Source organism: Dermacentor albipictus, chromosome 8 (assembly GCF_038994185.2).
Source record: "Dermacentor albipictus isolate Rhodes 1998 colony chromosome 8, USDA_Dalb.pri_finalv2, whole genome shotgun sequence".
NCBI lineage: Eukaryota > Metazoa > Arthropoda > Arachnida > Ixodida > Ixodidae > Dermacentor > Dermacentor albipictus.
Window position 1 is genome coordinate 97,630,468 of NC_091828.1, and position 12,038 is coordinate 97,642,505.

The 12,038-nt window shown below is 49.6% G+C and overlaps 1 protein-coding gene across 1 annotated transcript in view; it reads left to right on the forward strand.

The window, feature by feature from the left end:
* LOC135912935 (uncharacterized) overlaps positions 1-8,801 on the forward strand; it is a 42,695-nt gene extending 33,894 nt beyond the window's left edge. Inside the window, exons 11-12 of the mRNA XM_070523789.1 lie at positions 5,070-5,201; positions 8,018-8,801. Of these exons, the coding sequence (XP_070379890.1) occupies positions 5,070-5,201; positions 8,018-8,227 (342 nt within the window). The 3' untranslated portion in view covers positions 8,228-8,801. The remainder of the gene's footprint in view (positions 1-5,069; positions 5,202-8,017) is intronic.
* The last annotated feature ends 3,237 nt before the right edge of the window (positions 8,802-12,038 follow it).

Here is a 12,038-nt window from a genome sequence, read left to right on the forward strand (position 1 = left end):
TTTTGTATTCTGCTGAAGGCCAGCAGCTGAGAGGAATGTCAGGACTTCGTCGAGGCGCTGCAAGTGCTGATGGAAGGTTGACGAAAATATGATGATGTCGTCAAGGTAGCATAAGCAAGTCTTCCACTTTAGACCCCGTAGTACGGTGTCAATCATCCGCTCAAATGTGGCGGGAGCATTACACAGGCCGATCGGCTATACATTAAATTCATAAAGTCCATCGGGTGTGGCAAAGGCGGTTTTCTCCTTGTCTGCTTCGTGCATGAGTATCTGCCAATATCCGGAGCGTAGATCAAGGCGACTCCGCGCCTCGTAATGAATCTAACGCATCATCGATTCGGGGCAGTGGATGTACATCTTTGCGGGTTATATTGTTCAAGGCATGGTAGTCTACACAAAATCGCACTGAGCCGTCTTTCTTACGCACCAAAACGACAGGTGACGACCAAGGGCTTGAGGATGGGCGGATTATGCTACGTTTCAGGATGTCGGCAACGTGGGTATCGGTGATCTGACGTTCAGCGGAAGAAACGCGATATGGCCGCCGGCGCACGATGGAAGTTCCATCTGTGTGTATGCGATGAACCATCACAGAAGTCTGTCCCAGAAGAGGAGAGTGTACGTCGAAGGAGTCTTTATGCTTGGATAACAACGCGAGTAACTCCCCCCTCTGCTGTGGCGTTAAATCGGATCCGATGGTACTAGCGAGAACAGAAGCAGGGACGGGATTCATTGCTGTGGGTGGTTGTGAAACAGCAGTAGTCGAGGTAAGCACAGAGACAGGCTGTGTGTCCAAGACGCACATGAGAGCGGCGCCTTTAGAAAGCAGAACTGGCTCATTGGTTGTGTTGAGTGCAGCCAAAGTGGCCATGCCGTTGGTGAAATGAACAAGGCTGGGTGTCCCTTTGGATAAGCAATCGGCTGTCGGTACAACTAAAACGTTACCATCGGCGATGTGAGAGTTAACTACAAGGAGTTGTTCGCGACAAGGGGGCACCATACAATCGTCAGCAGATCGTAAGCGAAGGCGTGGTTCGTGCACGTCGTCGGAATGGTCGCTCTTTGTCAAGTTAACGAGGCGTTGACGGCACAAGATGAAAGCCGACACCGAAGTACCACCCTAGTATAAGCATGTGAGCACAGGAAGTCAACACTGCGAACTGGATTTGACGGCGTAACTCGTCGATCGAAACTATAACGGTGCATTGGGCCGATGGCCGAATCACAACATTGTTTACACCACGAAGAAGAGCTCCACTGTAAGGTGTAGTAACTTTGCGTAGACGAGCGCACAAGCTAGCGTGAGTAATGGAAATAGGTGCTCCCGTATCAAGAAATGCTAGGACTGGTACACCTTCTACACATACTAATAAAGTATTGGCCGGGCACGCTGGAGGAATTGTAGTCTGTGCGAGCCATGCAGCTTTCCCTCCACAAACTGCATCATCTAGTTTACCGAACGGTAGTCAGGAGTGCGGGTGGCCGGTTGCAGGGCTGATGTGGAGCGTCGGAGAGGGGAGGGCGAGCAACGGCGACCTGGACAGTAGTTACGAGGCGCCTCGGGAGGTGGAGAACGTGAGCGTGGGGAGAGCCGGCGCTCGTAAGGACTCGGAGGAAGCAACGGGTCTCTCTCATAAATATCGTAGCCACGGCGTTCGTCTTGTTGCCGTCTTCGGCAAAAATGCGATATGTGCCCCCGGACACTGCAATAATAACAAATGGGGTGGGGCGTAGGCCGGGTAGTGTAAAATCCTGTGGCAGGCGGACGGGATGGTAGCGTCGCCAGATGGTTGGGGCCAGTAGAAGGAGCAGGAGGCGCTGTCCGAATGGACGCTGGTTGCATAGCCGCAACCTGAGCATACGAGGTGGATGGCGAAGGAGGGCCACAGCTCGCAGCGCAGGTCATGGAGGAAAGCTCCTCTTTGATGATGTCGCGCAGGCCAGGAACCGAAGGCTGAGACTGGAAAACGGGGGGACTGAGCAGGCCACAGGCTTGGAGCTCTTTGCGTATGAGAGTCTGAATCAGTAGACGCAGGTCGGTATCCGACAAAGGAGGCGCGTCACCGGTGAGAGGTTGTAAATGGATGGCCTGCCGTGCGTCCAGGTGTTAAGTCGCGATCACATCGTTTACGGTATTTGGATTCTTGATCGCCAGTACGTTGAACGCGACGTGGGCAATGCCCTTTAGCATGTCATGAACACGATCAGATTCTGTCATTGTGGCGTCAACACGGCGACAAAGGGCGAGGACGTCCTCGATATGAGAGGTGTATGTTTCCCCGGGAAGTTGCGTGCGTCCATCAAGCTTTTTCTTGGCGACCTCAGAGCGAACGTTGGGAGCGCCAAACATCTGCCGAAGCTGGTTCATTATTTTACAAGTGAGGTTAATGGCGTTCAGGCAAGTGCCAGACTTCGTCTCACAACCATACTCTCCGTGTAATGCCATTTCGGTCGCCGTGAAATTAACATGCTCGGCCATCTCGTCAACGCCGCCGGAATCCAACCTGATCCACAGAAAGTTCACGCCGTGCGAAATTTTCCTGTACCTTGTCCAACCAACGATGTCCGCAGTTTTCTGGACTTATGCTCTTATTTCCGGCGTTTTGTGAAAAATTTTGCTGACATAGCTCACCCTCTCACTGACCTTCTTAAGAAAGACGTCTTGGGACCACTGCAGGAGAAAGCGTTCTCCACCCTGATTGAGCGGCTTACAACTTCCCCAATTCTGTCACACTTTGACCCTTCTGCGCCCACTGAAGTACGAACTGACGCGAGAGGTCATGGCATCAGCGCTGTCCTCGCTCAGCGTCAGCAGGGCCAAGACCATGTCATCGCTTACGGTAGCCGCCTTCTTTCCACGCCCGAGCGAAATTACTCCATTACTGAAAGATAATGTCTCGCGCTCGTATGGGCGGTCGCGAAATTTCGGCCCTACCTTTTCGGTTGGCGCTTCTGCGTCGTAACCGATCATCATGCCCTCTGCTGGCTCTCCTCTTTGAAGGACCCCACTGGACGACTTGCACGTTGGGGCTTGCGTCTACAAGAATATACATTTTCTACAATGTATAAATCAGGGCGCCTGCATAAAGACGCTGACTGCCTGTCCCGCAATCCAGTGGATCCACCGGACGATACTGATGCAGACTCGGACATCAGTGTTCTATCCCTCTCCGGCTTCCTCCATATTGGCGACGAGCAGCGCAAAGATCCTGTTCTTCGAACGCTTATGGAACGCCTAAGCTCCTCGTCCTATGACCCGTCCCTCCGGATGTTCACCTTCCGCGATGGAACATTATACCGTCGTAGCGTTCGTCCTGACGGCCCGGAGCTCCTCCTAGTCGTTCCCCAGCACCTTCGACTAGTCGTGCTCCAGCAACTTCACGACGCTCCTATGCTGGACATCTGAGCATCACTCGAACATGCGACCGCCTGCGGCGACGCTTCTTCTGGCCCGGCACTTATCGCTCTGTGCGCCGTTATGTCATTTCTTGCGACCTGTGTCAGCGCCGGAAGACGCCTGCTATGCCTCCCGCTGGTTTGCTGCAACCAATTGGCACCCCTACAGAGCCCTTCTACCGTGTGGGCCTAGACCTCGTTGGCTCCTTTCCAATTTCCATCAAAGGAAACCAATGGATTGCTGTGGCAACCGATTATGCTACGAGATATGCCATCGCTTGAGCGCTACCTACCAGCTGCGCTATAGATGTTGCCGACGTCTTACTATACGACGTCATCCTGCACCACGGCGCCCCTCACCAGTTGCTGACGGATCGCGGCCGCTACTTTCTATTGAAGGTCGTCGATGATCTGCTCCGCTCCTGTTCTACACAACACCAGATTGCTACCGCGTACCACCCTCAAACGAACGGCCTCACCGAGCGATTCAACCGCAAGCTAACTGAAATGCTGGCCATGTACGTTTCCGACGATCACCGCGACTGGGACGTCGCTTTACCATACATCACTTTCGCATAGAACTCGTCCCGTCACGATACTGCCGAATTTTCACCATTTTACCTATTGTATGGCCACGACCCAACCTTGCCTTTTCACACGTTGCTACCTTTCGCAGTACAATCACCCAGCAATGCTTACGCTCGCGATGCTATTGACTTAGCCGCCCAGGCCCGAGAAGTCGCCCGTCATCGCCTCACTGTCTCGCAAGCTTCTCAAAAGCGACGCTACGACCTTCGGCACCGAGACTCCCATTTTTCACCTGGTTCCCTTGTCCTTCTTTGGACGCCTTGACGTCGCGTCGGCTTGTCCGAAAAACTACTTTCCCGTTATTCTGGACCAAACCAGATCTTACGCCAACTGTCCAACGTGACATACGAGATCGCCCCAGTCGGTCAGCCTTCAGTGCATTCCAACGTCACCAGCGATGTTGTTCACGTCGCTAGGCTGAAGCCCTATGTCCCCCCATTAAGTGAGGCTCCATAACTTGCACCGGGACGGCGCTACTCCACCGGGAGGGTGATGTTACGGTGAAGTGAAGGAAGAAGTTGGATTCGTCGAGAGGAAGACGAAGTCTGGCACTTGCCTGAACGCCATTAACCTCACTTGTAAATATACATTATTTTACATTCGTAGGCCTGCTTTCTTCCTGCAACAATATATATATATATATATATATATATATATATATATATATATATATATATATATATATATATATATATATATAGTCTGTACCACAGGCAACAGGCAGCTCGGAGCCAACGTTTCGAGAAGGAGACTCATCACTTGTCACGTGCTAGGCTTAGGGTTAATTCGTCACTTGTTAGCCCATAGTATACCGCGAAGGAGTCCCTCACAACACTAAACTACCAGCGATACGCGATGCTGTAACCGCCAGCACCAAGTCAACATTCACTCTCTCATTCACTCAATGTGCCGTCGACCCCAGTCAGATAAAACAAGTGCCTGCGTGTAATAGCATGTGACTCATCCTTAGAGTTGAGCAACAATTATGCAATGCGCGCGTGGAACAATGTTTGACTACAATCATTTCAGGTCTATGGGGAACTACTTATCTTCTCCACATACTGTCTTTTCTTTCTTAAATCTAGATCTGCGACAACCCGAATTCTGGGTACAGCACAAACATAAAATACGACGGCAAGTTCCAGTCCACGATCGCTTACGACCATGCGGGTGGTTTCGCCGTAACGTTTGAGAACCCACATTCCTTACGTGAGAAGGTGAGTATAACGACGCCGTGTATAGTGGACCATCTAGAATGTGCTACACATCGTCGAAGAGTGGAACCGATATCTACTAGTCTTGTCAAAAGTGTGCGGGCTATTCCGCGCTCTCACCCTATATCTTCTTCGGCTGTGTGGTATGGTTCACGGGGCATTCACAGCACGCCCTACATCTGGATGTTTGAGAATGACAGTTGCTTACGTTTAATTTCTCACCGAGTTGGATGTTATGGCTTACGCAGGATTTATCACAGCCAGCCTGTAGTCAGCTCAGCAGTCGCAGGCGATGTAACCCGCATAATTTTAAATCTAGCCTGTGGCAGACAGCGCAATTCTAGCGCATGATGTGGACGCACAGAGAAAGTGGATATCGCTTGCACAAAAAAGTAACTCTTAAGTTTAGCTAATTGGAAGTATTTCATTAGCCTTGGGCTAATCGCCTCATGACACAGCTGTTGGGACTAACGAATTCATGCCGGTGGGTTATCAAGTATTGAGCAATGTGAGACGGAAATTTAACATCAGCTAATCAGGGCGGAAATTCACATTCATATGAGGACTTAAAAATGCTCCTTTGTACGTTTTCTTTGCGTTCTTGTTTGAATGTGAATTTCTGCACTGGTTAGCCCAGGTGGAGTGTCCGAAGCAGGTCAACTGGGAATGACATTTGCAATTACTACAAGCTTTGAGAAATTCAACGAAGATCAATCTTTACGACTACTGAACAGGAAGTAAATCCCTTTATCTCGCTTTGCGTTACCCAATGGTCACGTAACACTAAATGCCCAAGTTATATTCGATAAAAAAAACTTAGTGAAGAGGAGCAAGAACCGAACTCTTATCAGAAAGAAAGTTCACCTCTAAGGAAGTTGAGGTACCTTTTTGCACACGATACCGCCGAACGCACTTGCTCTTGCTCATCAGTAACCGCGGTATGTGCAAGTTTACAAACTTGTGTTAGACGGCGAAGCCAATTGCACGTCTGTCTTAAAGTCGAGATCAATTAAATTTCACTTTCACTAAATTGGTTATGAATGAGTGGAGCAGTATAGCCTGTTAAAGAGATCTTGCCAAATCTGCAGGGCGTGGTTATTGTCAAATTCTTTACTAACTACTTTTAAACAACGCCTAAGCGAACGGCCAGTGCACCTGGTGGTTAGTGAATGTTACGTTAGCCCCAGCCAGTGCCCTCCCCACCCATTGTCCCCACCCCACCGAAAATTTTTTTCCGAGCACCGTGGTCAAGCCAACCTCCGAAGTCGTAGAGAGAAGCTGCGCTGGTTCTCAACCTTCTCGGTCGTGTGTCACTTCCGGCGAGCAGTGATGGCGGAGTTTCATTCAGTTTCGGTATCAGGTTCGGTATTAAGTTTCGCTATCCAGTTTCGCTATCCAGTTTCGGTATTGTTTTATTTGGTTTCGTTTTTTTTTCTTGAAGCAGCCACTCGTACTTTGAACCCAAAGTTAGGCACGGAGGCTTAACTACCCTATCTGAAACGAGGCTTCTTACACGGTCCGCAACTATGTTACAGTTGACCTTAACGCTTCTGTGATTACCGCGGCTTTAGGGTTACTGTGCAGGCTAATATATGCTGGATTTAGAGAGCCTGCACTGTAGGGCCTTCTCGCACACAGTCGGTGAATGACGGCTGTTGCCTCCGATATTTCAGTTGGCATGTATTCGGATTTTATTTTTTGTTCACCTGTTTACTTTCTCACTGATTAAACCATTTAAGCAGATTAGACAGAAAGTTGTACTTTGTGAGAGCTCTCGCTGGTAACGTCTGTTTCCGAAGCCTCCATAGTATGTCGTGCCCGAGAGGCGTTAGAAACGGTTAGGTTATGAAGCGACTGCCAACAGTAAATACGACTTCCTGCTGTACGTAAAGTTTTCCGTGATTATAGATATCTCGAGTGTACAACCGACAGGCAAAAGCAACTTGAGAAACCAGCGCGAACACTGAGTACAACTTGAAGGAAAAGGACACACACGCCGATATTTCAGTGCTTGACGTAATAATAGTTCCGCGGAAACCCGCAAGGTGGAGGGAAGTAATTAATAAAGGGAAAACCAGACATCCACCCGTTCGTAGCAATTGCTACAAAGGAAACCTATACGGGTTCCTTGAAAGAAAAGTCTCGCAGTTGAAGAGAAATTCGTCCTGGTCCTGGACTCCACTTTGCGGGCTTCCGCAGAACTATTACGTCAAACTCTTGCCTTTTCGCGAGTTGTTGAAAAATTCGACTTGGCCCTGCTGTCTGCTAGCCGCCTGGTTAGCTCAGATGCTAGAGCGGCTGCCTCGGAAAGGCGGTTGTCCCGGGTTCGAGCCCCTGACCAGGACGAATTTTTCTTGCGAGGCTTTTCTTTCGAGGAACCCGTATGGGTTTCCCTTGTAGCAAATCCTACGAATGGGTGCATGTCTGATTTTCCCTTCATTATTATTTCAGCGCTTGTTAAGAAGCTAGGCTTGGTCAACACCCATAAGCAGTTTTTGGCTATAAAGCGGAAAACTGCCATATAAACGGAGGGCGTCGCTGACAGCTCCTGTGTTGATTTGTGACGTTGAACCGGTTCAATCATCTTGAAACTAGGGAACAGTGGTGTCGGCGACGCCAACAAAATAATAATAATAATAACAAAACTATCCAATACAAGCGAAGGAGAAGGCTGCGCATGATTAAAAATTGCTCTTCAGAGAGGCGCAACAAGAGCACGTAGCCATCTGCATGCAGAGCACTCAGCGCTGACCGCATCATTGGCGACGTCTGAGGGATAAAAGTGCTTCGATGGAACCACGTGCACATACCTTGCGCAGATCTGCGACGCCTGGACTCCCGAAGCTTTGGATATTAGTTTGGGCCTGGCCGTGTACGACGTCAACTACGACCGAAGGTACACTATGTGCTTCTCCCCGTGGATATTCGGTACCTGGTTTCGGTTGGGCTTCCTGCTGAAGCTACGCGATTCCCTCTACCAGCACCGGCCCGTGACCAACATATACGAATATTGCATCAGCATCACGTGATTTGCGGTATGGGCGGTGAGATGGAAATAAAGGATCGAAAAGGTCTCAAGGTAAAGACCTTATACTTAAATAAATCTTAAATCATAAATAAAGGATCGAAAAGGTAAATATCTTAGGTACCGACCTAGGAAAGGTACGTGGGCAGAACGATTGCAAAGATATGAGCGAATAATGCTATAAGACGTTTTCGTTACATTGTTTTTCGCGAGCGACAACCTGTGACCGTTTTCTTTATAAAAGTTACCCGCAATTGAAAAAACGGTTACATGAGCACCTTGTCGCTTTACGTAGAAAGTTCTTTACAGGAGCAGTATTCCTGTCACTGAAACCAAGGCAAGAAGAATCAGAAGAAAGGTCAACACTTACTCACAGGACCAAGGTGTCACAGGCACTACATACTCGAATAGATCAACACAGGACGTAAGAGGGAAGCCGCAGTCTGGTTCCAAGTTGTACTTGCTTTCTTCAGAGCATCGAAGGCAGTTCCTCTTGACAAAACTTGGCTTGAAGCGGCGCCATTGCTTGTTCCTACAATGTTGGTTGGAATAAAAACGATGACACCTAAGCTTGCTCCAAGCTGGTGAAGTAACGCAGCACGAGGAAGCAGCTGATGCCTGCTTTGATTTTCGTCAAAGCGTCCGGATGCTTTGGCGGTACACAAATTATAGACGGCGGCGAAATTTGTTTGTTGCTAGCCGCAAGCTACAGTGTACTAAAATACAAGGTAGCGGACTCAGCGGTGCCGGGAGCGTAAAGCCGCCTATGTCAACTTGTAAGCACATATATATACGTTGGAATCGATGATGCGACGCCTGGTGTGCCACAGGGAAAGCGCATATTGATGAACAGGCAAAAAACAGCGCCGTTGCACGATCGAGATCAAATCAGCGTCCGCGACCGCGTTCGCGTCCTTTACTTTTGTGTTCGATGCCTCGCTGCACACCGTGCAGGTTCGCGACGTCTGTTCTTTGTGTGTGACGTCTGTTCTTTGCTTGTGACGTCTGTTCTCTGCATGGGACGTCTGTTCTTTGCATGGAACGGATCTTCTTGCTGGCCGAAGAAGCCCTAGCTGGTAGCCACGTCAATCGTCAAACAGCGCCGTTGCACGATCGAGATCAAATCAGCGTCCGCGACCGCGTTCGCGTCCTTTACTTTTGTGTTCGATGCCTCGCTGCACACCGTGCAGGTTCGCGACGTCTGTTCTTTGCTTGTGACGTCTGTTCTCTGCATGGGACGTCTGTTCTTTGCATGGAACGGATCTTCTTGCTGGCCGAAGAAGCCCTAGCTGGTAGCCACGTCAATCGTCAAACCAATCCAACCAATCGTCAAAACGATTGCAGCACCCCGCATATCCGGTGGTAGTGGTGGGCCTTGCACCCAAAATATGGAGCTTTGAATAATAATGCATCCGAACATTTCATCGAAGCTACAACTATGTGCACATCTCGAGAAGTGCATGCACCTGAGAAAGAATCTGCCTAGCGCAGAAGCGAAAATGAGGTGAAAGAATGGTGAAACAAAAGATTTACAACGTAGACTGCTTGCGAAGTTTGACTTGCAGGGTGTAACACTCGGTGTAACTAACACAGCTTCGCTGCTCGATCATCTTTCCGGTCTGGAAGGGTAGACGATTTTTATCAGGATTTTTCAATCTGCCGTGAAGATGTAGCCATTCACTGGTGGCATGCTGAAAAGGGTGCGAGATGGTGCAGGCTCCCGTGTCTGTCACACAGACCCGCAATTCCTCGCATGCTCTCCACAGCGATGATGATGATGGCGGTTGCTTGGCATCTTCTTTGAAACGGGGTGGATTGCGGGTTGCGTGCCCCTTGGGTGTCATATTTAAAGGGTTCCCTACAATCGGAGACTACAGGCCTTCATTAGCCGAGGCGTTCTCCGTACGCGACACACGTAACACTCGTAAATGTCGATCAAAGCGTCTACCTTTCATTACAAACCAACAAACAAAGACACGAAGGGGCGAGAGAGCTGTAAGCCAATAGAATATACGCGCCCGGTTGGGCCGCCAGCTTGGACGCTCGCCGCTGGGCTTTGAACGATAGCCTACGAACTCGACGGCAACGGCGCAGAGTCCACGACGTCGTCCAGCCTCAGGTATCGCCTCACGAGCCTCCAGCAGCTGTCGTCGAGGCCGTCCAGCTGTGCGCCGCCGGCTTCCGTGCCGGGGCGGCACCGCACCCGCTCCTTGACCACACCGGCGAGCCTCATGAACGCGTGGATGCCCTGGATGCTCTCGAGGGCTTCGCGCACCAATGCGGCTGCGTCGACCTCGCCGACGGACGACAGCTGGGCGACCTGTCCGAGTAGAGCGGGGTGGCTGTGCACGCGTTCCAGGGCTCCGGCGCAGTACCTGCAGGAGTTGCACGCGTTGTTGTTGTTGTAGTAGTAGTATTAGTAGTAGTAGTAGTAGTAGTAGTAGTAAAGTAGCAGTAGTAGTAGTAGTAGTAGTAGTAGTAGTAGTAGTAGTAGTAGTAGTAGTAGTAAAGTAGTAGTAGTAGTAGTAGTAGTAGTAGTAGTAGTAGTAGTAGTAGTAGTAGTAGTAGTAGTAGTAGTAGTAGTCGTCGTTGTCGTCGTCATTGTTGTTGTTGTTGTTGTCGTTATTAGAAAACAGCGAAAGTGCGCAACGTGCTCGGGGCCCATGGACGCAGAAACTCGCTTTCCGTGACCCTTTGTATGTAGGGAAAACATGAGATGAAGTCTGCACTTGTTTATCTCCTGTGTAACAGAAGTTTACTCCTTGTGCTTGGTTATACTCGAAAAGAAAGGCGGAAATTGCACGAGAAGAAAGAACTGCTCATTTGTATAATATACGGTTTTAGCTAAACACTGCATGGCATATATTGCAATTAACCAATTGTACCTGGCAAGTTCGCGAGTCGTATCCACTATAGGAACCAATTGGGAGTACGACGAACCAAGGCAGCAGTGTCAAAACATTCAGTCCTGAAATCTACGTGAGCCAACGCGTTCGTAAAACGGTTAATTGAATGTCACAAATATGCCCATTTCATTCCGGTGTCGAAGGCGTTAAGAAAACTCTCGCGTATGTTTTCTCGCGGACCCATGCTACGAAATGTGACGCATGCGGCGATCACCTTATAGGATCTGGTTGGCCTTGGCAGGACAGAAGTATACGAGTGATTGCGGCAGATGTTCAAAACCACTTCTGCGCACGTAATTGCCTCAGTTCAGTTTTAAGCGTGAGCTAGCTATTCGTCGAGACAGCGACGGCAGCCACGAAAATGCGGGAGGGTTCCTAAAGACTATGAAAGCGTACACGACAAGCAGCAGCCAAGTGTGGTGAACGAAGTGGATTGAAGTGGGATCGGACTGTGTAGAGCTGCTAAAGAGTGTGAACAAAAAAAAAATGGCGGTGACAGAAAACCGAACCAAACGGTGACACAGATGGGACAAATCTGCCAATACGGTGTATTGCTAGGTTGCTTCAATGCTAAACTGAATAGTGTCGACAGCGATCGTGAGATGGGTTCACCTGAATATTTGTTTCTTTTTTTTTGTGCTTCAATGTCGAAGTGGCGCGTTGAATTATGGGGTTTTGCGTGCCAAAACCGCTTTCTGATTATGAGGCACGCCGTAGTGGAGGACTCCGAAAATTTTGACCACCTGGGGTTTTTTAACGTGCACCCAAATCTAAGTACGCGGGTGTTTTCGCATTTCGCCCCCATCGAAATGCGGCCTCCGTGGCCAGGATTCGATCCCGCGACCTCGTGCTCAGCAGCCCAACACCATCGCCACTGTGCAACCACGGTGGGTATAAGTGGTGCTTTAA